We start from the raw sequence: 17,263 nt of genomic DNA, 5'->3' as shown, positions 1-17,263 counted from the left end.
GCAGAGAAAGAACTTAAGCCAAAGCTTAGAGGTGAAGAGGACAGGTTTGGGGAGCCAGGGAGGTAAGGGTCAGTGACTTTGCTGGAGTGTGTGGAAAGCAGGGACACCAACGTGAAAGCAGATAGAACTCAAATGAAGATTTACCCCTAGCTAGTCCTTGGGGGTCTGTGGGTGGTTTCCAATCAGAGGAGGAAGATTACTCCTGTGGTGCCATCTGATAACTTGTGGGCACCTTAGGCCCCGCCCTTCACCACGCCCCCTCTGACCCATTCTGCCTCAACAACACAACTAAGAACCCAGGGACTACTTAGTTCCTTCCAGCCTCCCCACAGCCTCCCCTACTCCACATACCAGATTATGCTCTCCCATTCAGTCCCCTCTCCCTCTCCCTGCTCCCACCTCCTCTCTCCTCCAGGTGGGCCCCTCCCCTGCACTCCAGATGTTCCGAAGGGGTTTTTACTGTAAGACCCTTCAGGCCACAGGTTAGCAGATGTGCAGCTGAAAGGCAGGTTAATGGGGGCCAAGGGAGCTCGCAGGGGCTGAGGGGGGGGGCGAGGCAGCTGCGTTGGCCCAGAAGGCCTGATTGCTCCCTGGGGAGGCCTAGCAGCCTCATTCCCGTCAGCTGCAGCTGACAGAGCAGGAAGGAAAGTGGAATGGGTTGGGGGGCTGTCCCAGCTGGGGAAAAGAGCCTCCCAGCTCCCTGGCTGGGATGAATCTGGGGTTTCCTCTTTATCCCCACCCCACCCCCACCCCAAGCTGGAGCTCCAGAAATAATGAATGCCCCGCCCCCCAGGGTAGTCAGCCTGAGGCAGTGCTTCCCCAGCCCCTGATGCTTTATTTCACTAAGAGCTCCGCCCCCACTAGGGCTAAGCACTGTTGGGACAGAGATCGACCCTAAGTAGCAGGTAGTTCTAAATGATGTTATTCTTGGCTTTGGAAGGTATGACATGGGTTTTTAAAAAATAAGTATATTTCCCATTTCTGTTTTATTTAGGTTGATACACACAGTAACGCACAGTCCCTGACCGCTCCACCTGATGGTGGGGGTGCCTACGGTCCCCCTCACACCTTCTCTCTGTGAACACACAGCTGGGAGACCCCCCCAAGCACAGCCCAAGCCACAGCGCTCATCGGTGTCAGGCAGCAATCTGCGTTCCTCTAACTTTGAACCCCTTGGGTCACCTCCACACCCTCACTCCTTTCTTAGCTCTGTCTGCTATCCTACCTCCCCTAAAAGTGGCAGTGGAGGGCAGGAAGGGCCCTGGTCCCCTGGACTTCCCGCCTTGCTCAGAGCTGCTCCCATATTCTCGATACTCTTGGGAAGCACCCACAGGCAGGTGGGAGGCGGTGAGCCGTGGTAGAAAGTGGGGGCATCAGAATCAGACACCCCCGAGCTTCAATCCAGCCCTCGGTCACACCGACTGTGTGTTACTGAGCAAATTCCTTCACCTCTCTGACCCTGTGTCCTCATTTGTTCATTCGTGCACTCACGAGCAAAGACCTCTAGGTGCCTACTACACGCCAGGCACTGTACTAGGTGCAGGCAACCCTGAATAACAACAACAAAAAGGATGCAGTGTCAGCCTCATAGAACTCAGAGTATAGAAGGAGACGTTGACAATGAAAGAGGGTGGGAAGAGGACTGCAGGCCGCTCTGTGAGAGCATCACAGGGGTACCTGGATGGATCGGGGGTGCTCAGAAAAGGCCTCCCCCAGGAGGAGACATTTAAGCTAAGGCCTGTGGGTGAGGCGGACTTGGGTGGACGAGCAGGAGAAGTAGGATCGAGTGTTTCAGGAACACGGGCTGCAGGTCCAGGAGAGCCCGAGCCGCACCTTCCGACGACGGCAGGAGAGTGAACTGGGGGGAGGAAGTCAGAAGCCAGGTGGCACTTTGTAGCTGAACCCAGGGGTTTGGGCTTTGTCTTGGAGGCAGTGGGGAGCCCCTGAAGAATTTTAAGCCAGGGAGTGACATAATCAGATTTGTGTTTTAAGACCCATGTAACTGCAACGTGGGGCTAGATTAAGGTGACTTTGGAACAGAAGCAGGGGACCATTCAGAGGCTGCAGCAGCAAGCCAGGCAAGGGCTGGTGGCCGGCAGGTGATGGTCGGTGTGCAGGGGAGGAAAGGCAGGAGGGTTTATTCCCAAGCAATGTGGACGTGCAGTCACTGGGACTTGACCGATGAGATGTGGGAGTGGTGACAGAGTCAAGGAAGACTGCCAAGTCCCTGGATGAGGGACTGAAATGCACGGTGGTGCCATTTCTTCTTGGGACAGTGATGGGAGAAGGACTGTCCACAGGAGGGAAGATGATGCACATTTGGGGAACTGTTCTGTTTGAGGTACTGTTGGCTCAGCCACGTGGAGAGTCCAACGGGTAATTCATGTGCCAGTCTAGGCTGGCGAGGCCTTCCCAGGGCCATCAGTGTGGAGGGTAAGGGAGCCCACAGGCAGGTAAGAAACTGCCTAGGGACAAATTGAGGAGCACACAGAACAGAGTGACAAGGAAAGAGCCCCCACAAAATTCTGCCATTTATAGGGTGGGCAGAGGGAGAGGCACCTGTGAAGAAATTGAGGAGTGGCCAGAAGGGTAGGGGAGAAGCAAGAGACTGAGTTCTGTGCACACAAGCCATGAGAGGAGAGGACTTGGAAGAGAGTGGCCCACACTACTGGCACATACTGCTAGAAGATAAGGCCTAGAAAGAGCCTGTTGGGCTGAGCGAAGGTCCAGTGACCTTGGCAAGAACCATTTGATGGTCTGAGAGGCCCAGAGAAGCCGGACTGAAGGTGACAAAATGGAGGCAACTGGTGGGACTGAAAGGAGGGGAGAGGAGAGAGTGGCAACTGGAAGTGGCCTAGGGCAGAATCCTCGTGGTACCAGCAGGCCAGCTGCTAACGGCACTGGTGTGATTCCTGGCACATGGGAGATGCTCTGGGGAAGATTCCCTCTTTCCCTCCCCTCCATCTCCTGCCTTCTCTCCTACTCTTCCCTGAGTCTTGTCCCATACTGTTGCCTTCGCACTGAGGAGAGGCATGGGGCCAAGGTCACCTCTGCCGGATGGTCCTCTGTGGCCCCCAACCCCACAGGCTGGCTATATTCTCCGCTTCCAAGGTGATCAAGGCAGGGCACCCTGAAAAAGCGCCCAGAGAAAGAGGCAATTTCTCCAGCAGACATGGGAAAGGGGAAAGACCTGGGATGGCCAAGCTGGCCCTTTTTCCTCAGGGAAGAGATTGCTTTGCAGGGGACAGAAGTGACCTCCTCTCCAGGGCCTGCCAGAACCCCCGGAAGCTCAGCATCCTTTCAAGGGCCACCAACCCAGAGCAGCTCACCCCCACCAAGCCCTGTGGGCCTTCTCTGCTCCCTCCCTGGCACCCAGGCCCCTCCAAGGTTCCCAAGGTCCTCCTGACCAGCTCATTGTCGGAGTTGTTTTATTTAAGGGTGACAGGGGAAGGAACTGGCTACCAATCCAAAAACAGGTGTTAGGGCCAGCAAGGGAGGAGAAGCCACCTTGGTGACAGAGTCCCCCAGGGGGGCGTATTCCAGAACAACTGCTCTTAGAGCCTTCTGGTGGGAGAGGTCACAGAGGCTCATAAATAGATCGTCTCCTTTCAGAACCAAAAAGCATCTGCTGGCCTGACCTGGGCTCCAGTGAGCTGCAGCCCCCACCACTAACTTGCTGGGTGACACGGGGAGAGACACTTCCCCTCTCTGCTGCCTGGTCTCCTCACCTGTGGAAGAGGCACTTGGACTGAGTGACCCCCGCAGTGCCTTCCAGCTGGGTATTCTAAGGTCCTGTGGTCTGGGGTGGGCAGCCTCCACCCACACAGCCCCTGCTGGTGGCCAGAGCAGGAGTCCGGCGCGTTCACAGCCTTTTCCGGTTGGTGTGTGGATTTCCACACTCCAGCAAGCGGCTGGCAGCCACTTTGGCTCCACAGGCTCATAAACGGGTGGAAAATTACTCATAGACTCTCAGAAAAGACCACACTTTCCCAGCCCCTGACAGTCTTCTCTCACAGGGATGGTGGGTGGCGGCAGGCTCGGGAGCGGGGAGGAGGTGCGCAGAGCGGGTGGCCCGGTGGCAGGAGTACAGCCAGGGAAGGCTGGCTGCAGGCACACAGGCGCTCTCTCCACCTCTTCCTGGCTGCGATCTGAGCCTTCTCCTACCTCCTCTCTGGACTACTCTAAGGCTTCTGAGGCACAGAACTGACAAGATGTTGTGAGCTCCCAGAAAATGTCAATCCATTGAATGGATTGAAGGAGTGAGATGGGGTCACTTCCCATTCCCCAGCCAGATATGGGGAGTGTGATTCCAGAGGACTTTCAGAAGAAGTGCTCTAGGCTTTCCCCTTCCCTGTGGTTTTAGGCTGCTGGGAAGTTCTTCCCAGAGTCTAACCATTATGTCTCCACCTCCATCCTCCAAGAGATCATCTGATACAGCTCATTGCCTCTAGGTGGGTCCACAACCAAACCAATCCAAACCTCGAATTTCCACCCTACAGGTGCAACTGATGATGCAAAAAAAGAACTTTAAGGCTTGAGGACTTTGCATAGAAAGTCCTTAGCGCCTAGGAGATGAGGGCAGGGGTGAACGGACGTGGATGGATGGGAATGATTGAGGGCCATCTTCACTGAGGTTGGGAGAGGGGTGGGGTGCCCCCAGAAGCTCCCAGACAAAAGAACAGTGATTCTCAAATTGTAACTGCGCACCAATAGCCTGGAAGGGAAAAGGGTGGGTCTTGTTAAAATGCAGATTCAGAATCCCCAGAGCTTGAGAGAGGGCAATGCTGACCTGCTCCCACTACCCCGAGACACAAGGGCTGCTGGCCTGCAAGCCATGCTTGGAGGACTGAGGGTCAGAATGCTGGCTCCCAAATCTGGCTCTGCCTCGGAGACCACCTGGCAGGGCTCTTCCTCACATCTGGGGTCCTGAGCCTCAGCCTTCAAGATTCTTAGTCAGGTGGTCTGAGAAATGGCCTGGGCATCCGCACTTTGTAAACTTCCCTAAGTGCCGTGAGGCAGATGACCATGGGGACCAGACCTAGTGGGTCCCTCCTAGCTACGGACCTCATTTGCATAGTCTACATGGTGGTTAAGGGCACATAGGGGCTTGGAATTCAGATGAACCATTTTTATCAATTCTGCGATCAACTCCCCAAACCTTAATTTTCTTTTCTATGAAATGGAAATCATAGTACCTCCTACAGAGATTTTGTCACAAGGAACTAAGGTGCTATTTGCGAAGCATCAGCCTAGGGTCTGTGCCACAGTGAGCATTCAGCAAACGTTAACCACCGGGATTCTTACCACACCCCTACTGGGCTTCGCCTGGTTTTCAACATTCTGGTCAACTCCCATTTTGCTCTTGTACACTAATTTTATATCATGTTCACCTGCACTGACTTTCCTCCCATAATGTATGGGAGGGACGGAGTGAAGATGGGTGTCTGGGTGTGTGTGATACCCCCACATTATACCACAAGCTGCTGAAAGACAGGCCCTTGTTTTATGATTCATCTCGGTAACTTTTCTGCCCGGCATTCCAGGCACTGAGCAAAGCTTGAACAAACAGGCCAATGGATTGAAGGAAGGATGGAAGGATGGATGGATGGACAGACACCAGGGGCTGGATCTCCTCTTTCCTCCGGACATACCCAGAACCCAGGCCAGAGCTCTGCCCTGATGTCAGCTGCTCAGAGAGGGCATTGATACAGGGGGAAGGAAACTTGCCTCTGTTGGGGAGGGGAGGGGGGTCACCCAGTTCTTGGTTCTACCTGGGGCCCACGTGCACCTACACTACATCTGAGTCATCAGCTCCCACATCCCAATCTGGGGCGCTCCTGCCTCTCTCAGATCTCTCAGGCCTAAGCCTGGAAGAGCTCCAGGGGACTCAGGGGGCAGGAGGGAGGGGAGACCCACAAATCTGGACTGAGGTGTTCCTCATGGGGCTGAGACACCACACTGCTCCTGGGTGGCCCTGCTTGGGCTGACTCCATCTCAGACCAGCATTTACAGCTGAAAAAAACCCCCACAGGATCCCAGGGCCCAGCCCACCACGGACACTCTCCTAGAATCTCCAGGAGCCAAATTACCCACGTCCAGAGCTTCATCATATGCAGGGGGCTGCCCGCGTGCCCGCCCACCCACCCTCCCACCTCAGAGCAGCCTCTGCCCCAGACAAATGTAGTAATCAACTCCCGGAACCTTGGGGAGATCCAAATATGGTAGCATATAATCACGGAGCCCAAAATAGCTGTGACAGGGAGGCCATCTGCCACCTCGGGCGTCCCTGGGGAACCCTCAGCTGGGCCCCACAGCATGGCTGGGCCTCAGGGCCCTTTCTGGCAGGCAGGCAAGTTTGGGTGGCACTGACAAGAACTTGGGAGAGAAGGGCAGGGGTGAATGGACATGGACGGCCGGGAATGATGAGATTCCCTGGATCACCTGAAGGGCTCAGGGGCACCCTGGGGGGCTCCTCCATGGCAGAGTGGACATCTTCAGGATGGGACGCGGATCAGAACTGCACGGCCCTCGGGGACTTCTTCTCCCCTGGCCTGCCTGCCTTGGGCCCTACTTTGCCAGGTGCCCGCACAGCTGGCTCCTGGTCTACGGCTCTCTGTAAGCCTCCTCTCCTCATTCTGACACGACCGACTCTCAGCTCTCCACCCCATGCGCTCTCCTGGAGGCTGCAGGCTTGCTTGCCCTTCTCCACTATCCACCTTACTCCTTGGGGCCTGCTGGAGAGGGGCTCCCTATAGATAAGACCCTAATAGATAATAGATATTATCTATTATAGATAATATACCCTTTTATAGATAATAAACCCTTATCCGTAATAGATAAGACCATGACCCGCTTCCCAGAACCTGTGAAGGAGACCTTATTTGGCACAAAGGTCTTTGTGGATGGCATTAAGTCAAGGTTCTCAAGGTGAGATCATCTGGATTATCTGGGCGGGCCCTGGATCTAACACAAGCATCCTGACAGGAGGCCACAGAGAGACGCAGAGAGAAGAGCAGGCCACGTGAAGATGGAAGGCCAAGTTTGGATGGTGCGGCCACAGGGAACGCTGGCCACCAAGGGAAGCTGTAGGAGGCCCTGTCGACACCTTGATTTCCAACTTCTGGCCTCCAGAACTATGACCGAATGAATCGCTGTTGTTTTAAGCTGCCCAATGTGCTGTGGCAGCCCAAGGAAACAAATAGATCTCTGTTCTCCCGGCCCGGTTCTTCATCTTCAGCGTGCATGGAATCCCCTGTAGGGCTTCTTAAAGCACAGACTGCTGGTCTCTTTGGTCCACAGTTTCTGATTCGGTAGGTCCAAGGTGGGGCCTGAGAATTTGCATTTCTGACAGATTTCCAGGTAATGCCGATGCTGCTGGCCCAGGGACCACACTTTGAGAACCACTATTCTATTAGTCCTATTCATGACTGTCTTGGCCCATTCTCTCCCCCAAAGGAACCTTCCTTGTCCCCCACCCAGTAATGTCCTCCTCCTGGCCACAGTGCTCAGGAGAGCTGAGAATTCCCTCCTTCAGGGAATTCCCTAATCTCATGCATCATTGGCTCTTTCTCTTGAAATCACCCAGGCCTTCCACTGGGGCTTCTCAGAGATTTGCTTCAGGGAGGCTGCAGGTGGTGAGGTAAGTCATGGTTGGGCTCTTCTGCCCTCACCACAAGAAGGTCCTACTTAGTTCCCCTCCTGGCTCCATCTCTAACTCATTGGGGAATCTTGAGCATAGGACCTCCCCTCTGTACCTTCCTTCTCAGGTGGGTCTATAAAATGGGCTATAAATGTTGGTGCAATTCCTTGCAAGGGTAAAATAGAAAAGCTGTTCCAAGGGCACTTAGGTGGGTCAGTCGGTTAGGCGTTCAACTCTTGATTTTGGCTCAGGTCATGATTTCATGGTCATGGGATCAAGCCCCTCATTGGGCTCCATGCTTAGCAGGGAATCTGCTTGAGATTCTCTCTCTCTCCTTCTGCCTCTGTCCCTCCCCATCGCTTGTGCTTTCGCTCTCTCTACAATAAATAAATAAATCTTAAAAAAGAAAAGCTGTTTCTCATGAAAAGTTTCTAGAAAGATCTTAATGCTCTTCACAAGTAGATGGTTATTAGGGACAACCAGCCTCAGGCCCTCTCTCTTTGGGGGTTATGATCAAAGCCAGTAGTCTTTAGGGATCAATGCTCATGCCACAGTGTCAGCAGCCCTAGCTCTCCAGGCAATCAATACTCTCTCCTTGTTATGGACTGAAATGTGAGGGGTTTATAAAATGAGGCCTTTGGGAGGTGATTAGGATTAGGTGAGGTCACAAGTATGGAGCCCATGTGAATGGGATTAGTGCCCTTGCAAGAGTCAGGACAGAGCCTGCTTCCTATCTCTGCTATTCCAGACAAGAGGGTGCAATCGGAAGCCAGCAGTCTGCCACTCAGGAAAGGACCCTCACCCTTCTACTCAACCGAGTTGGCCAGCTGATCTCAGACTTCCAGCCTCCAAAACTGTTAGAAATTTCTCCTGGTTATGCGCCACACAGTCTGTGGTACTTGGTGAGAGCAGCCCAGACTGGCTCCATTCAAGCTTGGGACAGCCAGAGTAAGGACAGAGACAGCCCAGTCCGGGCTCTTCCAGCATCCCCCAGCAGGGTGCATCCCCCAAAGTCAGCCCTGGGAGCAGGTGCTCTGGAAACACCTTGGTCTCCAGAGCCCCAGTGATGACCCAGTCCTCAGGGCTTGTCATCGGCTCACTCAGCAGCCTCAGAATGCCGATGAGAGGCAGCCCAGCACCACGGCTACATGCATAGACTCTGGGCCAGGCTGCCTGAGTTTTGGGCCACGGCCCTGCTATATACTCCCTGTAATAACTTCCATCAAGTCACATCACCCTCCCTGTGCCTCAGGGGTGTGCTCATCTGTAAAATGGTGTGATGAGACTACGAGCAGTAAGTGTCCCAGAGGAGAACTGCAAGGAGTAAGAGAGGTAAGAAGGACGAACGCCTCACACATGGAAAGGGACATCTAAGGGCTGGTTATTATTGGTCTGGCAGTGGTCATCCATCCAGGGGGACAACTGTCCCTTGGAGGGGGGGGTCAGATGTACAGGAGAGGGGGAACTGCTCAAAAGCCCCTTGCTTTCACTTTTTCTGATCCTCGTCCTCATGGAACTGGCCTCTGGCACTGGCCAGAAGAGTTTCGCCATTTTCTCCTGGAAAAGTCTGAGTCTTTCCTCCTCATCCCCACTCCCAGATTCCCAGGAGACTGAAACAGTTCAATGAAGATGCTCTCTATTGCACAGAGAGAGAAACTGAGACCCAGAGAGAGCAAACACACAGCAATCATAAGTGACAGAGAACAGGGCCAGTAACCCCATTAGGACATTCCTTGTATCTGGAGCATGACATCCTTTCTCTTGGGACACCTTCTGTCAACCATCTCATTTGACTTACCCACTTTAGAGATAGGGAAACTTGGGCTCAGAAAGGGAAGATTGCCCATGGCCTCACTGCTAGTCAGTGACAGAGCCAGGACTTAAATCCAGGTCTCTGGATCCTAAAGCATTGTGTCTTAAAGGAAGTGCTAAGAGATAGAGTCATGGTACTTTGGGGGCACCTGGGTGGCTCAGTTAAGCATCTGACTCTTGACTCTGACTCAGGTCATAATCTCAGGGTGATGAGCTTGAGCCCCCAATGGGCTCCACATTGGCCATGGAGCCTGCTTAAGATTCTCTCTCCCCTACTGTCTCTGCCCCTCCCCCTCTGTCCTCTCCCCCTATGTACACATATGCCCACACACTTTCTCTTTATCTCCAAAAGGAAAAAAAAAAAAAAAAAGGAAAGAAAGAAAGAACATAGTACTTTGGAATTAGAGCTAAAATAGAATGCCAGCTCAGTTACATCCTAGCTGTGAGATCTTGGTCAAGTTGTTGAACTTCTCTGGCCTTTAGCTGCCCCTTCTACAAAATGGTCTTCTATCCCAAAATGGGATTTCGGGATTAAATGAGATATGAATGTGCTTAGCATTTTGAAGTATGATAAGTGGGAGCCACTACTCACTTCCCACATGACCCTAAGCCCAGTTGCCTTCCCATGCACACAGGTATACCCCCCCACACACAGGCCTCCATCCTGGACTCCTCTAACGCTTCCCCCTCAGCTGCACACAGCCAATGTGTTTTAGATTGGCTGGCTTGTGCTAAGAGAGTTGTGGTGGTTCTAACTTGGGTTTCAGTTTGGAGTCCGGCACCACTGTTGATTAATTTCCCCAGCTCGGCACAACGCTGGCCAGTTTCATGTGGCTATCCTTTGCAATTATGCATTTCTCCCCGCAGGGTGTCCAGGATTGGGCTGTTTTCCTGTTTTCTCCCCTTTATTCCTGCCACTGTGCTTTTCTGATTCTTCTCCAGGGACCAGCCAGCCTGCACTTCTCGGGCCCCACCCCAGCCCCATCCTGAGGTCTTTCTGGGCTGTTTTTCTGCTTTTCCATGCACTCTCCCCCTGGCCCTGCCTCACCCCCACCCAGTTTCTATTTTCCCCCAGGCTCCACTGGCTTCCCGTGGTTTCTCTTGGCCTTGGCTCAAGCCTGGTGTGACACATCTGGCATTGCCATCCTCTCCCTCCCACACTGGTCGGGGAAGAAGCAAGTGTATCCAGGGAGAGGGTACTGTGGAGCTGGGTGCTACCCACCCAGGTGCCAAGACAAACAGCCTGTGTATCATGCCCAACTGGTCACTTAGGGCCCCATCCCCTAAATGTGGCCCTACTTCTGACTAATCCAAACCCACTTTCTACTCCCCAGTGTCTGGTTCTAGCTGGTAGAGGTGAACCACAGGACTGAACCTTCACTGAGGTTCCAAGAATGTCCACAAGAGTTTGTGAAGGAACCCTGCCTTTTGGAGGCAAGGAACAGCCTTTCCCAGGGACCTGAACCCCTGGGTGGGTCTGGCTTGCTCCAGGGAGATGGTACCACCCCCAGGAGTGACATGGGCAGAGATGCGTCTCCTATATACAGCCTCCCTGATCCATGGACTTCCTACAGAAAGGAGGAGATTTCTATCAGTTGGTATTTGCCAGGAAAGGGGGAGGGCGACCCAGTGATGGCCACCAAAAGTGACTGGCCCTTGCAGCCATGATGGAAAGGGCACAGCAACAACACTGGGGTATAGCCCTGTCTTCCCCACTCACTAGCTCTTACCTTGGAATAGTCCCTGAACTTATCTAAGCCTCTATTTTCTCATCTGCCAACAGAGGAGGCAACTATGAAGGAGTTTTGGCAAGAATGAAGTCAGATCATGCACATTAAACATCTCCGGTAGCACTGGCACACAGAGGGGATCCCCAAATTGTCATTTGCACCCACCCTCTCCTTTCAGCCTACCAACCTGGGCTGGTTTTATTGTCTCTATCTGAGATGGAGGAACCTGAGTTAGTAGGACAGAGCCTCATACAGAGGTCCCCAGCTGCCCAAAGCTCAGGATATAACACCTGCCAAACAGAACATTCCAGTTAGGTTATGCACCCCCCCCTTCTTCCCAGCACAGACACATATACACAAGCACACACTGATGTCCTGCAGGTGGGGCGACCCCCTTTCCAGTTTGTCTACGATGCTTGTCTACGATGCTTGGTCACCCTACCCACAGGTACCTCACACTCAGTAGGTCTCCCTGTGCCCCTCCCAGAGCGCTCATCCCCTGCAGGTCACTACCCACATTCTTACTGTGTTCTCACCATGTGCCAGGCTCGCTGTGACCAGCCTGTCTGTCTGTCCACCCAGATGTGGAAGCCAGAGACATGCCCATCCACTTGACTCCTCCTCCTCTTCAATTCCCACCTCCAGTCCATACCACAGCTACTGGTAATAACTGTAGTAGTAGCAACAAAAAATATTGTTTCTTCAGGTATTTTAACTCATTTCATTTTATCCTATTGAGGTACATAGACACCACCTCCATTTTACCGCTAAACAAATGAAAGCCAAGAGGTTAACTAATCTGCTCAAGGTCCTACAGGTAGTAAATGAAGGAGCCAACCCAGGACATCTATCCAGAGTCCTGACGACATAGCATCTTGATACTTCTGTGCTGCCTTTCTTCAGTTGCCATTAAGCTCCCTGGGTTCACCAGTCCCTTACTGGCTCCACGCCTCCAGGCTGTCCTCCATAACTACTGCCAAAGTAATCTTTCAGTGATGCAAACTTGATCACACTGCTCTCCTGCTACAAATTCTCCTGTGGCTCATGAGTATTCAAATTCTTAGCAAGGTCCACACCTACTCATTAGGCATTACCTCTTGCTAATTCCAGATCGCTCTCCAGCACTGTCCTTCCCACCAGTCCCTCAACACACACACAGTTCAGCCAAACTCACTTCCTTGTAAAGTCTTCAGAATTTACTGGGTTCCTCATCTTTGTGCCTTTGCATGTGCTATTTCCTCTGCCTGGAATGTCCTTCCCTGATTCTTCACCCAGCTGACACTTACTGTTCCTTCAAGGTGCAAGTCAGGTTTTGTCTCCCCAGCAAAGTCTAAAAGATATGCGTAGAATAAATAGATCAATGACTAGTTAAGTGAATAATGTCATAATAGCGTCACCACACATCACAGCTGTGTGGAGTCTTCTTTCTACAAATCCCTCTCCTGTTTACTATATATTTGGTCTTCCTGATAACCCTGTGAGATAGGCCACCTTCCAACTTGAAGGTGGAAAAACTGAGGCACAGAGAGGGTAAGTGACAAAGTAGCCAGGATCAGAGCCAGGACCTGAAGCCAAGTTTTCTGCTTCACAGGCCAGTGCTCTCCTCACCGGACTGCAAAAGGCAAAACCTATTCAGCTGCCTTAAGACTGTGGAAGTGGGGGGCTGGCCTCTGTGCCCTCCCCTGACCCACCCAGACAACAGGGAGTAATAGGGCTGCAGAGGGAAGCTAATTACCTAGGTCCCCCAGCCACAGGGGCTGCCCATCTCTCAGAAAGTGCAGAAGAAATGGCCTGAGAGCCCCAAAGTCTCATGCCTGGTCTGAAAGACAAGACAACCCCTAAACAGGCAAAAGATGTGAATCACAACTAAAACAAACAAAACTTAACCTTAAAATAAGTGTGAAGCCCAGCAAAATTTTATTTTTCCCCCTTATGAATACCTCTTTGATCCTCTGGATGAAATGTCAAATTCTGCACACACGTACCCCTCCATTTTTGGCTGCCCCTGCTCTGCTGGTGCCCTAAGCAAATGTTTAGTCTGCACTCGGGGGTGGAGATCAAGCATAGGATTTTCTGGCCTTTGATCTTCTGATGTTGGCCTCTAGGGAAATGCTGGGTTGCCTGCCCCATTCAGTGGTGACCTGGATGGAGGGAGAAAAAGTGTCCGGGACCAGAGGCCCAGCACTTGTTGGGATGAAGGGTGAGCAGGTAAGAGAGTGCTTGGAGGCAGGGGCCGGCCAGTCAGGCAGCTGGGGGCGCTGGGGTGCTGACACAGAAGGAAGAGGGTAGGAGATGACCAGGGCAGGGGTAGGAGAGGCAAGTCCGGACCATGGATGGGTGTGGCACAGACAGCTGGCCAGGGCCACCACGGCTGGACCCCTCTATTTATGGTGCAGTGGAGCCTGAATACAGGTTATAGGAAGGAAAGCCACTTTTCTACCTCCTTCACCCTTCCACCTGGGGAGAATCAGGACAGTTTAGAATCAGACACATCTGACTGGGCAGGGACCACGGAAGAACCCACAGGCTGAGGATGCCAGAGGCCTTCGTCCTAACACAGTGTGTGTTACCTGCGCCTCGGTTTCCCCCATGGTTAAATGTTATGGCCAGGCCTGTCTCTCAACTTTGATTTCTCCCAAAACATCTATTTACTCTCCCATCAGATGCAGATGCACTTGGAAATTCAAAAGCGGGCCTGTACTAGGCACCTGCTAGGACCCAGGCCCCAAGATGGGCTCTGCGTGAATAAAATGAAAAAAACGCAGCTCCTGGCCCAGAGGATCCCAGCTGGCGGGCTTACATCACTAGATAGCACCTGTTTCTGCTTCCTCCTTTGGACTCAGTCTTGCCTCGATGATGCCCCTATTGGGCAAGAGAGGAACTGCAGGGCTCCTTGAAGAGATGGTTCTGTCCTGGGTGGCCAGTGAGTCCCTGAATACAGTCCCACCCACAAGCAGAGGAGATGGGTGTCTGAACCTGCCCCCCCCACCGCAAGCCCTGGGGGCTAGAGCAGACTAGGTGGGGGAGATAGCTCCTTCATGACACTTCTTTGGGGTGGCAGTCTCCAAACTCTGCCCCAGGCTCCATGGCAGAATGCCAGACAGCCCAGGACCGCTGCCCTGGTGGCCCCACCTAGGGAGGTCCCATTCCCACAGTCCTCGGGTCCGGGCTTAGGGCCTTCCTTCCCAAATACACACACAAGTGTACACATACACACACTGATGACAACAACCCCCGAAAAAACCAAAGCCTGGAGCGGCATGCTGTCTGGAACACGGAGTGAGAAAGGGGGGCCCGCAGAAAGGAGGGGAAGCCGAGGCAGGGGGCCCAGGGCTGTGAGTCAGGCCCCAGGAAGCTGGCTCCCCAGCCCAGCCCTCCAGTGACTCACAGAGACTGCAGGCTCGGCAGCTCCCACAGCGCCTCTGCGGGGATTCCTCCCAGCTGGTTGTTCTGCAGCATCCTGTAAGGGGAGGGAAGGGCTTGGAGGACCCACACAGCGTGTGCAGCTGGGGGGTCCTCCCTCGACCCCCTGAGCCACACCAGACCCCTCCCTCTCGCCCCAGCTTCTGAGCCCCAGAGTCCCAGTCCAGTGCCCTGTCCTATCAGGGGGGTCCAGAGGTTGCCGAGGAATTGCGAGCTGTGAGTGGGGCCAGAGCGGGGCTCAGGAGGGCTTCTGGGATGAGGCAGGGCTGAAGAGGACCATGGAGAAGCAGAAGGGCTGGAAGTCAGAACACTTGCAATTCTGCCACAGTTTGGTCAGGAAGGACGCGGAGAAATGCAGGTTTTTCTCCCCAGGCTTGAGTCCCTGTCTGTGCAACTGAAAGGCTGGAAGTGTCTTTGGGGAAGGGGAGGATGTGGATGAGGGCAAGACCCTCACCCCTTGGGTGGCAGGATCCCAGCAAATATGTTGTTGTGGAAGCCATGTCTAAAGAGACAACGTGGGGCACCTGGGTGGCTCAGTGGTTTAAGCCTCTGCCTTTGGCTCAGGTCATGGTCTCAAGGTCCTGGGATCCAGCCCCACATCGGGTTCTCTGCTCGGTGGGAAGCCTGCTTCCCACCACCCCCCTCTCTTGCCTGCCTCTCTGCCTACTTGTGATCTCTGTCTGTCAAATAAATAAATAATAAAATCTAAAAAAAAAAAAAAACTTTAAAGAGACAAAGTGAGGCACCCCAGATCAGCATGCGATCACTATTCCGATGGCCGCATCTCATGGTCCCGCGGAAGAAATGTGCCAGCCAGTGGACCTGATCCACTCGGCAGGCTGCGCTTCTGGAACTGGCCCGGCCACAGGACCCCAGCACTACCCCACAGATAGGAGTCCTGGAGCTCTTCTGGGCACCTGGGAAACCTGATGCGCAGGGCAGAGGGTCAGAGAGCACACAGAGGGGAGACATGGAGGCCTGGGCTGTCCCTCTGGGTGGCTTTGCTGGCCCCAAGCATCACAGCTGGCCTCAGACATGTTTGAACAAGGTACTCCAAAGCACACGGACTCTAAGACGTAGGGCCCTGAGCAAGGATTCCTGACCAAGTGAAGAAAGGATAGGAAAGCCCGCGGGTGGCATTACCATCCAAATATTCTTTACAGGGACGCCTGGAGAGCTGGGTCCCAGCAATGGAGAGGAGGAGGGCACATGGGGGGTTGGCACTCTGGAGTCCAGAGAATAGCTAAAGAGTCAGGAAGGAAGCTGCCCAGTGCCCCCCACAGAGCGAGTAGGCCCTCCCCCAACCCAGCCTGCCTGCACCGCACTGCACCCCATCCAGCGGCCCCCAGGGCCACACACGGCCCCAGAGACGAGGGGTGCATCCGGACGGGCCAGGTGCCTCAGGAACCAGGAGCAGAGGAGCACTCGGGGAGTCCCACTGTGTGCCGGGTACAGCATCTGTCCTCTCCTTAAGGCAGCCTGTCAATCTTTCAGAGGGGAAAGCTCAGCAGAGATGGGCATCTCACTTGGGATCGCGCAGGGAAGGCTGCTGTGCTTCGGGAAGAATAGCTCCTTTCCTAATCTTTAAGTTGAAAACAGTAGCAGCTGACATGCCTGGTCATAGAGCTTTACACGTATTAACTCAAACTTATCCCAGAGGGTTTGGTCCCAGAGTCCAAATACCTAACCATCATATACCTGGCCTCCATCAGCATGGCAGGGGACAGCGAGGGCCCCAAAATGCGGAGGGGGATGATAATGCACCGAGTAGTTACCCACACCTCCTATGTGACTGTCCTGGTCAGAGCCACCCCCGTTACCTCTCCTAAAACCCCTTTATAGATACATAAGAATCCCAAAGAGGAACCAAACCACAGCACCACAAGAACAAAAGAACGTTGGCCTCACTGTGGGCCTGGAGACTGAGAGGAGCGCCTGATGCCGGCCAACTGAGGAAGGAGGAGGGAGGGCCAGACGCTGAGGACTGCAGAGAACTGGGGCTTTGAGCTTGGGGTCCTCCCCTGCCCCTGTCCCTGAGGCTGACTGAGCGCAGCATGAAGTGAAGGGTCAGGCTACAGGAAGAGGCAGTGCCCAGGGTCCCCTCCTGCTCATACTTTGTGCTCCTACAGGACCACACTCCCTGGGCCCCTCCGAGCCAGGCTCCACACAGCCCAGGATGGGGCTTTTCCAACTACAGTTTTGCTTCAAAGGTAGAAATTAGGGGCATGTGGGTGGCTCAGCTGGTTAGGTGTCTGACTCTTGATTTCAGCTCAGGTTGTGATCTCAGCGTTGTGAGATCAAATCCCGAGTTGGGCTCTGCACTGGGCCCCTTCTCTCTCTCCCTCTGCCACTCCCGACTTAAAAATAATTAATTAATTAATTAAAAATCACCTTAAAAAAAAAAGGTAGAATTTAAAACTGAGCCTCCCAGACTTCCTCAAAGTGTAGCAGTCTCTCGGCAGGCTCTGAAGTCACGCAGCCCTGGATTTGGCTCCTGAGCTCTGCCTCTGTCCAGCTGTGTGAGGCCTGCAAGCTCCTACGTAAACTCTGTGGGCTTCAGTTTCCTCATCTGTAAACTGGGGATGATGATAATGACCTTGTGCACTGATTAAACGGCGGAGGAGGCACTCAGCCTGCCAGCTGATGTATTCTGATGAAA

At 53.6% G+C, this 17,263-nt stretch overlaps 1 protein-coding gene across 1 annotated transcript in view; it reads right to left on the bottom strand.

The window, feature by feature from the left end:
- The window catches only part of LOC111151125 (leucine rich repeat containing G protein-coupled receptor 6), a 116,354-nt gene that overhangs the window by 63,874 nt on the left and 35,217 nt on the right, over window positions 1-17,263 (bottom strand). The window contains exon 4 of the mRNA XM_022508913.1: window positions 14,570-14,641. Coding sequence (XP_022364621.1) covers window positions 14,570-14,641 — 72 coding nt within the window. The remainder of the gene's footprint in view (window positions 1-14,569; window positions 14,642-17,263) is intronic.

The sequence above is a fragment of the Enhydra lutris genome, unplaced genomic scaffold (assembly GCF_002288905.1).
Source record: "Enhydra lutris kenyoni isolate GAN:26980312 unplaced genomic scaffold, ASM228890v2 scaffoldscaffold25, whole genome shotgun sequence".
Classification (NCBI taxonomy): domain Eukaryota; kingdom Metazoa; phylum Chordata; class Mammalia; order Carnivora; family Mustelidae; genus Enhydra; species Enhydra lutris.
Note: the sequence above shows the minus strand (reverse complement) of the source record. Positions and strands in the feature narration are given on the sequence as shown.